This window comes from Gadus morhua, chromosome 19 (genome assembly GCF_902167405.1).
Source record: "Gadus morhua chromosome 19, gadMor3.0, whole genome shotgun sequence".
NCBI classification, from domain to species: Eukaryota; Metazoa; Chordata; class Actinopteri; order Gadiformes; family Gadidae; genus Gadus; species Gadus morhua.
Genome location: NC_044066.1, coordinates 1,055,404 through 1,072,333, shown reverse-complemented (window position 1 = coordinate 1,072,333; position 16,930 = coordinate 1,055,404). Strand labels below are relative to the sequence as shown.

At 47.0% G+C, this 16,930-nt stretch overlaps 1 protein-coding gene across 1 annotated transcript in view; it reads right to left on the bottom strand.

Moving 5' to 3' along the window:
- Nucleotides 1-2,194: 2,194 nt before the first annotated feature.
- Nucleotides 2,195-16,930, bottom strand: part of grin3a (glutamate receptor, ionotropic, N-methyl-D-aspartate 3A) — a 107,008-nt gene continuing 92,272 nt past the window's right edge. Inside the window, exons 8-10 of the mRNA XM_030342071.1 lie at nt 6,782-6,943; nt 6,283-6,353; nt 2,195-3,681 (exon numbers count right to left, since the gene is read on the bottom strand). Coding sequence (XP_030197931.1) covers nt 3,069-3,681; nt 6,283-6,353; nt 6,782-6,943 — 846 coding nt within the window. The 3' untranslated portion in view covers nt 2,195-3,068. The remainder of the gene's footprint in view (nt 3,682-6,282; nt 6,354-6,781; nt 6,944-16,930) is intronic.

Sequence of the window (16,930 nt, the reverse complement as noted above, 5' to 3'; positions counted from 1 at the left end):
TAATGATGCTACAGGAAGTGACATATGACACATACTGGGGAAGATGTCATGCAGAAGTAAAAGTGCAATAGGTATTAACAATAATCATCCCCGCTGTCACAGACGTCCCCTAGCCAGATCAGCCAAAATTTATTATATTGCTTATTGGTGGTTGTTGAAGTGTGTGTGGATGATTGCTGGTTTTTAGCAGCCTCTCCTGGTCGAGTCTGATTGGACCCTAGGGCTGGGTGAAGCTGCACACCTCTTTCACTTTGAGTAATCAGTGTGTACTGGTTAAACCAGTCATCTCCACACACTCATGGAGAGATCTCCTGCATTAAAGCATGGAGCAACATTGGCATCTATCATCCACTGCATATATCATCCTCTGCAAAACGTACAATGAACTAGCTTCAACATCACCACCATGTGTCCGTTGTCTGGAGGGGCCCAATAAAAGTCACCTAGGTGGAGTGTAGCTTTGGCATTGTTACAGTGGTGTTGAAGGCAAACATGTTCTCAAGATGATTCCACTCAGTCACAAATGAACTGTTTTGGGACATTTATTATCAGGTAGATACCTAAATTGGTCAGGCTACACAGTGAATTAAAACTAGCATTTGGTATTAAAACATGTGAGATGAGTTCAGATACCATCTGTACCAGTAAACGTTATCTGAAGGTGTATAGAAAACAGGAGAAAATATTTTCCTTAAAGGTCCCATGACATGAAAATCTCAATTTATGAGGTTTTCTAACATAAATATGAGTTCCCCTAGCCTGCCTATGTTCCCCCAGTGGCTAAAACTTGCGTTTGGTGTAAAACGAGCACTAGCTGTTCTGCTCGCCTTTGAAAAAACGTCACCAAGAATCTCAGCTCCTCCCCTTACTCTGCCTGGCCCGCCCAGAGACGTTGGCCCGCCAATGAGACTCGACCGTGCGAGCGCCACATGTGTGTGTGTGTGTGTGTGTAAATACACACACTGTAACGCAAGTGTTTCTTGTCGGTTCTTTGACGTGTCTTGTATTTCCACAACGAGACTCGTATTGGGGGTTATCTCAGCCATGGTTGAGAAGGAATTGGGGGAAAGGAACTTTGGCTTTGACTCGCTGAAGTACATGAACTGCGACTTGCCGCCGGTTGCCGCGAGGCACCATCGCCCGGCAGCGGGCAGCCGGCAGCAGGCAGCGCGCGGTTCAGTCGACTTCAGGTTGATGTGAAAGTGGAAGAACCAGAGACGTCGCAGAACCCGACAAAGTCGTTTGTGATTCATAATATCGTCTGGAGGCGCACACAGCTTTTGGCCGTGATAATATGTATTAAATGATACAGATTTCTATGTATTATATGATATTATTTAGATATAGAGCTCCAGGACTGTAACGCAAGTGTTGTACACTTCCTTGTTATTTGGATAACCGTTCTGCTTTTGGTGTTATGGCGCATAACATGTCGGACTCTCGTCTCTGGTATTTCTACAACGAGACTCGTATTGGGGGTTATCTCAGCCAAGGTTGAGAATGAATTGGGGGGAAGGAACTTTGGCTTTGACTCCCTCAAGAACATGAACCACGACATGGAGGAGAAAGGGATTGTTGGCGGCGAATGTCTCCCGCTTGAGCCCCGCTGAGGGACCACCGTCGGAGGCGGAGGTGCCTATGCGCTGCCCGGCAACGATCCCTTTCTCCTCCTTGTCGCGGTTCAGTCTACTTCACATTGATGAGGACGTTAAAGAACCAGGAACGTCGGAGAACCCAACGCGGTCGTTTGAGATTCATAATATCGGCTCACACAGCTTTTGGCCGTGATAATATATATTATATGATATAGATATCTATGTAGGCTATATGATAATATTTAGATATAGAGCTCCAGGACTCCCGTGTGTTCTAGAATATTTACAGAACACGGCTAAAGGCTGTGTGCGCCTCGCCATTGCGATACATCCACTGTAAACAGAGCGCATGGTACCGTGGCTGCAAGCTGCTCAGGGGCACACCCCCACCCTCCTCCTTGACCCGCCTCGCTCCTCCTCATTTGCATTATAGCTACAGACACCAAAACAGCGCATTTGGGGGAAGCTCAATGTGCGACTGGCTCGGAGTGGCTGCAACTCTGCACCACGGCTGAATTTCGGGAACGTCTTTGAACACTGTGTTAGTTGCCCACTAATACCTATATTAAAGAATACATAAAATAGCATGTCATGGGACCTTGAAGTCCATCTCGCCAATCATACATTATTTAAATATATACTTTTTTACAAAGCATATAAGCCATAACTGAAGTCCAACTTTAACTTTTTAAAATGTATATTTAATGACATACCATACCAAAGGGACCATACCAAAATAGTTACTGTAAAATGCATAGTCTGAATAGTCAGAATCACATTTATACCATTCAGAAATCAATCTCTTTTTTGTGTAATTCCTGCCAAGTGAATTTCTTTTCTCAGGCTTGAGCAGGACTCAGGATAGAGAGGTATAGCTGGCTAGGTCAAAACTCAGATCCTCCACATTTCAGTGAACACATTAAACATGGGCAAAGGAGGCCGAACCATCCATCAAAACACAGAGGGAGGTTTGAATTATTGATCAACACTGACCGCATACAATATATGAAACCGTAAAAATAAAATGTGCATCAGGTCATATAAAAATGAAAAAATCAAATGAATGCATTTGTGAACGTGAGGGGGTAAAGGTGAAACAATGGGATATAGTAGAGAGTAATGAATGAATGTAAAAGAGAACAAATTATGTGGGGGCATGAAGGGGCACATGAGGTGGGTGGTTAATGGCAGCGACGGAGAAGCGACCAGTTTGGTGAAACACAGGTTTGATTCAGCAGCTCTGTCCTACGGCCCACTGGAGTAGCCTTCTGCTCAGGACAGGTTTTCGTCTGAGATGTTCCGTCGTCAGAGAGGCATCGGGTGAACTTTAAAACCACTCAAACTGTGTTTGAGAATAACCTTTTAACTCCAGACCCATGTGCAGGATTTCTGTTCATAAAAATCCCGGTTCAGAGATTCTTGTTCTTGAATCTCAGAGAAATGCCGACCAGCTGACTGGCCGCAGCAGAACCCTCAGAGCTCTGGGAGTGTGTTTGTGTGTTGGATTGTCTGCTGGTGGGACTGGCTGTACTGAGTCAACTGGTTGAGCTGCTTGGACGGGTGTGAGGCAGGCTGCTTAGCTGCAGTATTAGCAACAGTAGTCTGGTTAGTGGGCTGGTTACTGGTGGACAACTGGTACTCTTCCAGCTCCCTCTTCCTCCTCATGGCCGTCTGGAGCTGCTGCTTGATCACCAGAATCTGGCCCTCCAGTTCTGCCAACTCCTGGACCAGGGGCTTCCGACCCGGCCCGGCCCCCAGGCCCGGCCCGCAGTCCCCCAGGCCCAGACACTGGACCGGGGCCACGCCCTTTCCGGAGACAGCAGTCAATCGGCCCAGACTGGAGCCGGAACCCAGACACAGGCCCAGGCGGCCGTTGGCGTTGGTGAGTAGGGACAGGTGCTTCCCCAGACAGGGGAGGGAGCTGGTGTTGGCCAGAGTAGAGGGGTGTGGTCCGGGGGGGAGTTCCTGAGGAGAGAGGCACTCTAAGTCATTCTTCTGTACTTCCTGGGGGGGGTCCCTACGGCGGTTGCAGTGGGAGGAGTCGGTGGGAACCCAGGAGGCCGATTGGTTGTTTCCCTCGTTGCACCTGGAGATTGGACAGAGATAAGAACAATGTAAAGGTTTCCTCGCTCAAGACTGAAACAAAAACGTGCCCTGATAATCTATTATGAATAGCTCCTTATGCTTCCCGAAAACCTTCTCCTTGAACCTCATGCAGAAATAGAGACAAACATTATAGTGAAACTACCCAGGAAAACCTTGAATACTCTTAATAATTTCTAATTCATCTTATTACTATAAATTGGGTTTATTTCTGCTGGTTACCAATTAATCAACCAAAAAATCGAATGAATTATGCTTTAGTGTTAGTGTGCTGCTATTAAGGCCATTGATCCTTTTGATCACATTGAAACACTCTAGGTTCAAGTTTATTCCTTATATTTTTGGAGATAACGGTAATAATGGACCAAATAGTCTCTGGACCAAATAGTCTCTGGTCACGATACAAATACTGACAAAGATAATTGAATGGGACTCTAAATAAAAAAACCTTTTTAGATTTATATTTGATTTGCTATTAATTATAGATGACCATGGTCCCTTCAACAAATACCGGAATATCAGTAATAATGAAACACAAAAAGACAATAATATTAGCCTTTGTCTCCAGGGTGTGTGCATCAATTACTAGCCCTCCTTCTCTGCTTTGGATTCAAGGAGCTCTCCTATTCATCTGATCTCCACTTCCTTTGTTCCTCGGGCACAGGAACCCAAAGCCATCAAAGATTCAACACCCTACCCTAACCAAAACACAGCTAGTCGTCCAGTTGGAATCAAACTCGCGAAGACCAAAATCATGGTTCATGTCGAATGCCAGCCCCGTACTGCTTCAATTAAAGAGGGATTTCAGCTGCCCTTCCCATACAAGGCACTTGTAAAACAATACAGTGGAACGATACTTCACGTGAGAGGGATATGCTTTTAGTCCCTGGGGATTGGATTTGCATTGCATTGGAGTGTTCTGAGGACACTCCAGCAGGGTGATGTTATCCTTGGTTGGAATGGTCTGTCTGCACACTCGCTGAGGCAATCAGCAGACGTGTCGCTCTTTGTTTGAGCGCTGACACGTTAACAAGCCCAATTCCCTTTCATGTCATCTCACAGAGATCAGAGTCTGTGTCTTACACGGAATACAATGCTCTGAATCCTTCCGATTTCGTGATTTGTGGATGTTTCTTCGTCCATCAACAGCTGGTGGTTTCCCTCCCAGCTAGAGATTTTGAGTTTGGAGCAAACCCTCCTGATCTTGGTCCAGCAGGCGAGACAGGGTTCACCACGTCATGCTGGACCTCTCTTAAAGGTCAGTCAGTTTGAAAGGCAACATATCAGCTAATCACATCAATGTGTAAAAATAACAAACCAGAAATGATATGAAGATCTATTGAACCATGCAAAAGTTAAGGTCTGAGTTCTTTTATACAGATCACCATTTCGACCACAAACGAACATCAATATTTTTACATGATTCATTGATGAGCCAAGCTTGTAAAACAGCTCAGTGAACAGCCCACAGAGGTTGTCCTCACAATAACCACGGTGAAATCGGCAGACACCGTCTCCCATGCTCCTCAGTCTCAGAGAGGGATTTACATCAGGGTGCTATTAAGGTTTGGCTGTGTCAGGAAGCACAATGAGGAGTTAACCCCTTCCCTTCTAAAGAACAGTCATCATCAAAAACATTTTACAACTTTCAGTTTGAACAAGTTACACGTTTATTCCTGGTTCTCTGCTGCTATAGTGCAGTCATACTGAAAGAGTACAGGCATAGAAGACTTTCTTACGAACCACGTTAATACTCCTGAGTATGTATGTTTGTCCGGGTTGATGACTATGTACGTGTTTAAACACGTTTAAAGTACATTCATCACAATTGAAAACCAAGGGATTGCTTCTGTTTAATATGAACAGCAGCCCAATAGAAGAATACAGCCATAATAAAGTGCATGTCTTACTCCATGCCGGGACCGACAGGCCTGTATTCATACAGACACTCTTACCCAGAGGTTGTTAGCACTTCTTAGGTGCACAGCGTTCAACATTCCCAGCGTCAGCGGAGATCCTCCACTCTTTATCACTGATAATCACCCTCCACAGAATGTCCATCCCCTTGGCCTCCTTATAGAACCCCTCCTTTGGCCACCAGTTAGAACTTAAGTGAACCCATATTGGCAGACAGCTGATTGGCTGAATGGGCCTTTAAGGGGTGAGGGAATTGGTTTTTGTTTGATAAATGTTTTTTAAGGGAGATTGAGGTTCTTACACAGAACTACAGAGGCTCCGCGTCATCTATGATGAGGTGTTAAGATCACAATCTGCTCCATCTGATGAATGATGTGTTTGTAGCTTTATTTGTTTTTGTTTTGTGAGGGCAGATCGTGTGTGTGATGTTAATGATGATCAATACATACATTGAACTTTGACCTATCTATGGACTGTGGAACAGGCTAGTGTTGGGGCCTGGCCCCCAGAGTGCCGCTGTAGGCGTCCTAAACCCTACTTTCTACCCTATTTTCATAATGAGGTATCTCTCTAGTCACACATACACTGTGTGTGTGTGTGTGTGTGTGTGTGTGTGTGTGTGTGTGTGTGTGTGTGTGTGTGTGTGTGTGTGTGTGTGTGTGTGCACCTTTTCTCTGGTTTGGTGACAGTTGGGAGTTTGTCGTCGGGGAAGGTAGAGTTGAGCGCACGATGCAACCTCTGGAACACAGAACACAATATCCAGGGTGACCTTTGACCTCCCTATAGAGCACTGGGCCGTGTATGAACACGTGTCTGTCTGTTTGTGTGTGTTTGTGTATGTGTTTCCGTTCGTGCGTAAGTGTGTGTGGGTGTGTGTTACCTTGCTGGTGTTGGTCTATACCTGACTTATGTGTGTTACCTGGCTTCTGTTTGCGTGTAGGTGCGTTGGTGTGCTTGCGTGCATGCTTATGTGTGTGTGTTTGTTTATGCATAGGTGTGTGTGTGTGTGAGTTAATTCGTGCGTAGGTGAGTATGTATGTGTGTGCGTTGGTTCTTTGTTGTCTTGGTGCATGTGTGTGTGGCTGTTTGCGTTCATTCGTGCGTAGGTGCGTGTGTAGGTACGTGTGTGTGCGTTTCATTGTGTGTGTGTGTTTGTGTGTGTGTACCTGGCTGGTGTGCAGCCAGTATCTGAAGCGCGGCTCCTTGACACGGGGGATCAGCAGCCGGTAGACCATGTGCTCGGCCAGCGTGGTGATGAGGGAGAGGGCCACACCTACACACAGCATCACAAACAGACCCGAGAAGTGCCTGATCCCCATCTGCAGCGTCTGGGGCAAAGGAAGAGAGATCATCAGAGGGAGGGAGGAGATAGGTAGACAGAGGGGAAGGTGGAGGAGGGGCGGAACAGAGGAGAGGGGGAGATAGATAGAGGAGAGGGGGGAGATAGCTAGACAGAGGGGAGGGTGGAGGAGGGGCGGACCAGAGGAGAGGGGGAGATAGATAGAGAGGGGGGAGATAGCTAGACAGAGGGGAGGGTGGAGGAGGGGCGGACCAGAGGAGAAGGGGAGATAGACAGAGGAGAGGGGGAGATAGACAGAGGAGAGGGGGAGATATTCAGAGGAGAGGCGGAGATAGATAGAGGAGAGGGGGAGATAGATAGAGGAGAGGGGGAGATAGATAGAGGAGAGGGGGAGATAGATAGAGGAGAGGGGGGGATGGATAGAGGAGAGGGGGGAGATGGCGATCAGGAGGATTATAAGGAGGAATGGAGAGGGTGACATGTGGGGGAGGGGGGGGTTGAAGGGAGAGAGAAAAAAGAGTAGGGATGGAGAGATTAGTGCGGGAGAGCAAGAACAGTTAGCAGACATAAAAGGGAGAACGGGATAAAGGTGGATGGAGTTGGTTGGAGGAGAGAGGTGGAGCGATAACGAAGGGAGGGAGGAGGTTGGGGAGAGCAGGAGTGGAGATATAATAGAACAGAATCAGAAGTAAGGTGAGGGATTAACAGAGAGAAGAAAAAGACAAAGAAAATATTTGGCGAGAGGAATGAAAAATGATAGAGGTTACAACAGGAGAGCGACACGCTGGAGGAGAGCGAAACATTAAACATTCACCATCCATGAATAACTAGCAGCTGGAAAATAACACAAAACCAAGTACAAACCAACTGATTTTAATGAAGTACTATTATGGTGTTGATACACTAGGGGATTGATGAAGAGTGCTTTATGGTTTACTACTCAAGTCATTCATCAGATTCTCTTCACACAGTGAAGGATTCTCCATGAAGCAGCAGGCGGTCCTGAGGGCATCTGGATCAATGACGCCAGGTGGGCCTGGAGATCGGGATCGAACCCAGAACAACAGTTTGGCTGGTTGCACCTAGCCACTGACTATCCTATAGTAAAAAGAGGTCTACCTGGCTTTATTTCCTTTACCACTCCGATAAAGGCCTAGCATTATGTTATCCTGCTGCTGAAGTGTTTTGCTCAGGAACATCACACATTAAACTAGGGAACATCACACATTAAACTAGGGAACATTTGTTGAACCTTCGGTCCTCCTCAAACCTCAAGGGGTCCCTCGTAGAGTGAGGAGAAGGATGGCTCTTTTAATGCTTGCAATAAAATAGTCACTTATTTATATCTATTGGGTTTTTTACAGCTTTCCTTTTTGTGCTTCACAGCCACTCCATCCATCACTGGTTTTAATATTCTCAGAGCCAAAGGCTCGCTGTACGTGTGGGCTGTGGCACTTCTTCAGCTGAACTGTTTATAAAAGTGCTGAGCGCGTTTAAACGCAGACAAACTTATACTGTATGAATTACAATGGGATGTCCTCCACTCACCAGAACAAATGTGTTGTTCTACTCAGCTTTGCCTGTCATTAGTAACCAGTTAATCCACACCTAATTGATTGATGAAACATGACTGGATGCAGGAGTGTCCGAGCATTGAAGGCTGATTGAGCTAGATCGGTGTGACGCCTGATAAATTCTATCACCTCTTGCTACGGCTGCAACAAACACAAGCATGAATGTTCATCATCATATGGGGGCAGGATAGTGTAGGGATTAGGGAGGAAAAAAGTTGTTGTTTTGATCTCAAAGTCAAAGTATATTTTATATCCAAGAGCTGGGCAATTAGTTTGGTCAAAGAGCAGCACTTTTAAGACACATTGGCATACAAGTAGGTACCCCTCCCCACACATACACACACACACACTAAAGGTGCAGCCACACCAGACGCGTATCTCGCGTACTTCGCGTATAAAATCGCCATTTTTTCCATAGGGAACCATTGGTTTACGCGCGTATTACGCGTTTCACGCGTTTCACGCGTATAAGCAACATTTTACGCGCGTATAGCGCGTATGTGGCGCGTATATTTACGCGCAATACGCGCGTATATCGCGTACATTTCAAGAGTTCAAAAAATTGAACTTTTTACGCGAGAAACGCGTCTGAGGATTAGCCGCGTTGCCCAATCAGCGTTGAGCTTGACCCGACGTCACTGGCAGAGAGTAGTGAGCTTGGACAGAAGCATACGGCCGACATCTTTCTTTATTCTGTGTGGAAATAGTAACATAGTTACGCCATTAAATGCTTTTATGGAAAAATTTCTAGCGAGAAATGTGCATTTTACTTTCATAATGTTTGCTCTGTGAATGTGAAGAATGTTTGGTTTGATAGTTATGACGAAGAGGGAACGCTCCGTTCACTTGCATGGACAGAGTCTCTGGTTACTAAGCAACCTCAACGTCTTGGCGGACTATATATCTGCTGATCAACACTACGAATGCTGGAAACACACCAGACACACCATGTGAAGTTATTTAACCCGATTATTGTTATTTATATCCGAGATTATTTAATCTAACCCGATCTAAACTCTATCACCCAAACACGGCGGCGTTTGGGTTTCCTACCTCGGACTCCAGCGCAGCCACGGCTGACAACTTTCTTCATTCTGGGTGGAAATAGTAACATAGTTACGCCATTAAATGCGTTTATGGAAACATTTTTAGCGAGAAGATTACTTTCGTAATGTTCGCTCGGTGAATATGAAGGATGTTTGGTTTGATAGTTATGACGAAGAGGGAACGCTCCGTTCACTTGCATGGACATGGACTCATCTAGGCGAGTGACGTAGGCGCGTATGGCGCGTATTGCGCGTATTTGACCATTTTTGACACAAAATGGTCAAGCAACATTTTACGCGCGTATCTCGCGTAAAAATTACGCGAGATACGCATCTGGTGTGGCCGCACCTTAAGACACACACACAAACACACATTTTAATTATTTATTTGAATCCACCAATCACATTACAAGAGACAGGATTGAAATGTTACAGAGATGAGATAGGTCTTTGTCAGTGGTACAGTGGTCCCTGGAGAAGTGGGTATACTCTAAATGTTTGCCCTTTTTTAACGCAGCCCAGAAGAACGCCCTGTTTTAGAAACAGTGATGTGTGGGACTACTCAATTTAGTTCACCCAAAAATCTGTCAGTAGTATTTGCTCATTGTCACATAATTTCTGCTGCTTGATCGCAGGGAGGAAGGATTATGAAATTACTGAACCAACACTGGCCCACAGACTAGTGAGAGACAACTATGCAATTTGAGGGAACTATTCCTCCTGGAATGACACCTATTCTCTCACTTGGCAAGTCAGTAAGTTATTTTGTAAACTCTGTCTTTGAACAGATGATTTGCAACACATAGCATGGGCCAGAGTGTGCCACTATTATAAAATTAACATGACTTGATCAGGAGCAGTTTGTAGGTATTACTGGTCACACAGGCAGCCTGCATGAATGTAAAATATAGATGAGGCGAACATGGTGTTTCAGTCATTTTTTGAACATGTATTTAAATAAAATACTTCAGATCCGAATTTGACAATGCATCCTTGTTCATATTTCACCTTAGATTAAAAAAAACCTGCATCATTCTCTTCCACATCAATCATCTCGTTAGATATATATAATATCAACAAATATATAAATTAGTGCTGTCAGTTAAACGTGTTATTAACGGCGTTAACGCAAACAAATTTTAACGGCGTTAATTTTTTTATCGCGCGATTAACGCAATTTTCTTTCTTTTTTTTATTTGGCTAAAAACAAAGAAGCAGTAGCCTGACTGCTATGTTGAAGGCAGTATGTTTGTATGTTCATTGTTTAATTGCACTATAGGCATTTTTTTTGTATACTCCTGTTTTGATCAGTATATGCTCAATAAAAAAACATTTGCACAAGGCAAGCCGATGCACTTCTCTGTTGATAATAGAATTCAAATTAGAAAACTTAATGGGACAAAGAAAAACACTCGCGATTAATCGTGAGTTAACTATGACATTTATGTGATTAATCGCGATTAAATATTTGAATCGCTTGACAGCAATAATAGAAATATCATATGATGATTGAACATCATCATTCAAATTATTCAACAATCTAAAGGCAATGAGTATTAGCCAATAAGAGGCAGAGTAGCGTGGGTCATGGCTTCACCATCCTGCGTTCACACCAAACGCGACATTGTTGTCGCCGAAGTTTTGTCGCGCCACAAATCATAATCATCATTGCATGTCTTTACCTTTTGTGGAAGTGTTCCAGGGTATGATTAATGATGTCCTGAGGGATATGCTTAACAAGTTTGTTTTTGTTTACCTTATATGACATTTTAATTTTTTCTCCATCGGTTTCCCAGCACTCCCAACATGTCCGTAGTGTCCTGCAGCGCCTTTTGGAGAACCAACTGTTCGTTAAAGCGGAGAAATGTGAATTTCACAAAGAGACTGTTTCCTTCCTGGGGTATGTCATCACAGCAGGAGGGGTCCAGATGGATGGTCCGAAGGTAAAAGCAGTCACCGACTGGGAGCGTCCAACATCTAGGCGGGAACTACAAAGATTCCTGGGATTTGCTAACTTCTACCGGCGGTTCATCCGCAACTACGGTTCTGTGGCTGCTCCCCTAACCGCTCTAACCTCCTCCAGGGTGAAATTCTCTTGGTCACCAGCTGCCGAAGCAGCGTTCAACGACCTGAAGAGTCGTTTCACATCGGCCCCGATCTTGAGCCAACCCGACCCTGACCGTCAGTTTATCGTTGAGGTGGGGGCTATTCTTTCTCAGAAGTCTGGGGCAGATCAGAAGATCCACCCCTGTGCATTCTACTCCCACAAACTCACTCCCACTGAGCGCAATTATGACATTGGCGACAGAGAGCTATTGGCAGTAAAATTGGCCCTAGAGGAGTGGCGTCATTGGCTGGAGGGAGCTAAGGAGCCGTTTTTAGTTTGGACGGATCATAAGAATCTGGAGTATCTACGTTCGGCTAAACGTTTAAATCCCAGGCAATCTCGTTGGTCTCTGTTTTTCACCCGTTTTGACTTTTGTCTGTCCTACCGACCAGGATCCAAGAATGGTAAACCGGATGCCCTGTCTCGTCAGTTCCCAGATTCGGATCCTGCTCCTGCACCTAGCACCGTCCTGTCTCCACAGTGCCTCATAGAAGCTGCTAGATGGGATATTGAGACCATTGTCCGCACAGCCCTGTCTGGTGAGTCCGGCCCCAGTGCTTGCCCTCCTAACTGTCTTTTTGTACCACAATCCGTCCGCTCCCAGGTCCTGCAATGGGGTCACTCATCCAAACTGGCCTGTCACCCGGGCGTCAGACGTACCACTGCGTTAATCAAGCAACGCTTCTGGTGGCCTGCTATGGAGCGGAGTGTGCGTGAGTTTGTGGAAGCCTGTTCTGTATGTGCCCGGAATAAGCCATCAAACCAACCACCTGCCGGCTCTCTGCAACCCCTACCAGTACCCAGGAGACCCTGGTCCCACATTGCCCTGGACTTTGTCACTGGTTTGCCACCTTCTCACGGTAACACTACAATCCTCACTATCGTTGATCGCTTTTCCAAATCCGTGCACTTGGTCCCGTTACCCAAGTTACCCTCTGCCAAGGAGACAGCGGACTTACTCGTGCAGCATGTCTTCAGGCTACACGGGCTCCCAGTGGATGTGGTCTCAGACGGAGGTCCCCAGTTCACGTCTAATTTTTGGCGTGCTTTTTGCAACCTTCTCGGTGCTAAGGTCAGTCTGTCCTCAGGCTTTCATCCCCAGTGAAATGGGCAGTCGGAGCGAGCCAACCAGCAGATGGAAACAGCGTTGCGGTGCCTGACGTCACAGGACCCTACAGCCTGGAGCCTTCAGCTACCATGGGTGGAGTACTCCATGAACTCCTTGCCTTCTGCGTCAACTGGTCTGTCACCGTTCCAGTGCTGCCTCGGCTACCAGCCTCCATTGTTCCCGGCCCAGGAGGAGGAGGTTGGGGTTCCTTCAGCACAGACATTCATCCGACGTTGTCGCAGAACGTGGAGGCGGGGACCCGGGCCGCCATTCTTCGCTCACAGACCAGAATGAAGAGTCAGGCAGACCGTCGCCGCATCAAGGCTCCCCACTAACTGCAGCATGGAGGAGAAAGTGATTGTTGCCGTTTGCGACTCCCGGAGCTCTATAGTATATGATATAATTGTATACATAATATCACGGCCAAAAGCTCTGTGCGCCTCCGGATGGCCGTAGCGCGGGAAGCTCTCACAGGGATTAGGCTTCTCTGGGTTTGTTTACCGGCATTGCTATGGTTTCTGGTCTTGTGTGTTCCAACGGTTTATTAGGTACGCTCCCACACGCTTCATCGGCCCCTACACCATCTCCCAGGTGGTCAATCCCTCTGCGGTTCGCTTGAACCTCCCTCCTGCCCTCCGCCGCATCCACCCCACCTTCCATGTGTCCCGTGTCAAGCCCTTCCGGTGTTGCCGTCCGGGTTCCAACCCCGGCCCCAAACCCCCACCAACCCCCAGACTCATCGATGGGTCTGAGGTTTACACAGTTCGCCGCCTGCTCGACGTCCGCCGTCGGGGTCGGGGCCACCAGTACCTGGTGGACTGGGAGGGCTACGACCCCGAGGAGAGGAGCTGGGTCCCTGCCCGGAACATTGTTGACCCCTCGCTCATCAAAGACTTTCACCGTCAGCATCCTGCTCCTTCCACGGTCAACGCCAGGAGGCGTTGTTGGTAGAGGAGGGGGTACTGTCAGGATTCTCGCATGGACTGTTGTTTTTGTCTCCCCCTACCTGTTGGAGTGTGATAATTCTGGACTTTGTTTATGTTTGGAGCCATGTGTTGGTCATGTGTCCGGGGTGACACCCATGTCCTTATTTGGGCAACTTCCTGCCTTTTGTTTGTTCCCTCCATTTTCTCTGTCCACCTGTCCCTCATTTTGCATTGATTGGTGGAGTATTTAAACGCTGCCCTTTCTGCTCACTTTGTCAGATCGTCACGTTAGGTACCGTTTGCTACCCGACTGCCACGTGAGTGAGACTAGCGTGAAGCTCTTTAAAGAGATACTATAGTTACTGTTCTTCCCGGTTTTGAACCCTGCCTGTTTGGATTAAGCCTTCTGCCTATAGGTTTTGGATCTCTTGCCTGTAGCTGTCCGTCAGTATCTGTCTGCCTGCCTGCCCGTTTACGAACCCTGCCTGTACCTGGAATCTGATTTGCCCGCTGGACTGTATGGAAATAAATCCTTTTTGATCTGCTATTGATTCCCGTTCTGTGTCGTGACAAAGAGGGAGAGACGTCGGAGGACCCGACGCAGTCTATTCATAATATTGTAATGACCACGGAAGAGGCAGTGAGTATTGATTACACAGAGATGTATTAGATAGGCCTAGGGCCTACCTAATAAACCGTTGGAACACACAAGACCAGAAACCATAGCAATGCCGGTAAACAAACCCAGAGAAGCCTAATCCCTGTGAGAGCTTCCCGCGCTACGGCCATCCGGAGGCGCACAGAGCTTTTGGCCGTGATATTATGTATACAATTATATCATATACTATAGAGCTCCGGGAGTCGCAAACGGCAACAATCACTTTCTCCTCCATGCTGCAGTTCAACCCGGACTGCACTGCACTGAGTTTGACGGTTGAACGGTGATTGGTTGTTACGTTACACATGTCACTCAGTGGCCACGCTGATTGAACGCTGATTGGCTGTCATCACGCGAAATTCGCGTCAAAGTTGAAATATTTCAACTCGAGCGAATTTGTCGCACCACAAATCCTCGTGAACGGGCTCGCCTGTGCACGGCAAAAGTGTGGCGCGACTAATCAAACGTCGGTTTTCTCTCGTGAAAAATTCGCCCAATATGCGTCTCTACGTTCACTTTATATGGGATCTTGTCGCCCGTAGCGTTTGGTGTGAACGCACAGGAAAAAGTGGGCAATTTGGCTTGCAGATACTACTGAATGGTGCGCATCTGGGGGAATTTAGAAGTGGGTATACGCAATGCTGACTGAAAAATAAGTGGGTATACACCGTATACCCGTGTATACCTACCCTGTAAGAAAATACATTTTGTCTTACAAAACAACAACAGGCTTGATAGCTGGGCAGAGCCAAGTCTGCCTATTTAGCAGAGTCGGGAAGCTGAGCAAACACAATACATTTTGTCTTACAAGTAGGTTGTGTCATATCTGGCTGTAGGTGAATTTGGTAACTAAGATTTCTAGTGTTTAGAATTACAATTGTTTGTTCTAACTTTCCATCTGTTACTACAGTGTGATTTAGACCTGTCGTGTTGTGATTAGTTCAGAGGTCGTTCTTCTGCTATAGTTTCTGCCACTTAAGGGGAAACAAAAGGCTTGATAGCTGGGCGGAGCTAAGTCTGCCTCAGCTACCATGCCCATTTAAGGGCTAGCTATTGTTAGCGTCAGCTGTAGCGTCAGGACCCGGGAAACAAATACTAAGGGAGTCTCTCTGCGGGAGTCCCTCGAGGAAGCCCGGGGAGGCCACCTGCCCTATCGTAGCTATGTGTCGTACATTGTCAGGATTTCTACCCGTAGATGGCGTTACCATGGCTCCTCTGCTCGGCGCAGTAACCTGTCTGATCTTTGCCATCCACCTACCCTTGTTTACACTGACCTTGAGGTGATGGGAGGACTCTGGAACTGCCAATCGGCGGTCAAGAAGGTGGACTCGATTTCAGCCTACTCGTCCCTCATGACCCTTCACTTCCTGGCCCTGACAGAGACCTGGATCACTCCAGAGAACTCTGCTACTCCTGCTGCCTTTTCCACCGTCTATTAAGTCTCGCACACCCCTAGACCATCCGGGCGAGGAGGGGGGACCGGATTCCTCATCTCGCCCATGTGGTCCTACCAGGTCCTTCCACTAGAATACTTGGCCAGATCTGCGTTTGAACTCCACGCTGTCACTGTCAACATTCCTATCAAGATCTCCATTGTGGTGATCTACCATCCTCCAGGTCCACACCGTGACTTCTACGACGAGATGGATGCCCTCCTCAGCTGCTTTCCTGAGGATGGCACACCACTCGTTATCCTCGGCGACTTCAACATCCTGCCAGAGAAGTTGCACTCACCTGAACTAACCAACTTTTTCGCCACCTTTGACTTAACACTATCCCCTTCTCCTCCCTCACACAGGGCCGGGAACCAGCTTGACCTACTATTCACCAGGTCCTGTGGAACCTCTGCTCTCTCAGTTACCCCGCTCCCCGTGTCTGACCATCACTTTGTTGATTTTTCTCTCCCCTTGAAATCCTCTCCCCCCCTCCTCTCTAGTCCCCACATTGTCACCACTTGCCGCAACATCAAATCCCTCTCTCCCTCTACGTTTGCCTCTACTGTTCTGTCTTCACTACCTTCTATCGAACGATTCTCTCAACTATCTACAAATCTTGTAGATAGAGTGTCTGAATCTTCAGACACTCTGTTATCCTCCCTCTCCTCCTCCTTGGATTCCCTCTGACTACCTCTTACTCCAGACCAGCGCGATCCTCATCCCCCCCTCCTTGGCTGTCCCATCCTCTGCGGACTTGTAGAACAAAGTTGCGAGCAGCTAAGAGGAAATGGAAGAGATCAGACTTTCCTAATGATCTATTTCACTATCTTTTCCTTCTTTCAGATTTCACCTCTGCCTTCCACCGGAACAAAATCAACTCTTCTGCCTCAAACCCCAGGAGACTGTTTTCTCTGTTCTCGTCCCTCCTCAACCCTCCCTTACCCCCACCTCCTACCTGCCTCACTGCTGATGACGTTACCTACTCTACCCAGAAAGTATAGGACATTAGCTCATCTTTTATCCGTGCCTCAATTCTCCCTCCTCCAAACCCCTCCTGTCTTTACCCAATTTAGCCCTCTCACCTCTGACGAGGTCAACAGAATAATAACATCTAACCATGCCACCACCTGCCCCCTTGACGCTATCCCCTCCTCTCTCCT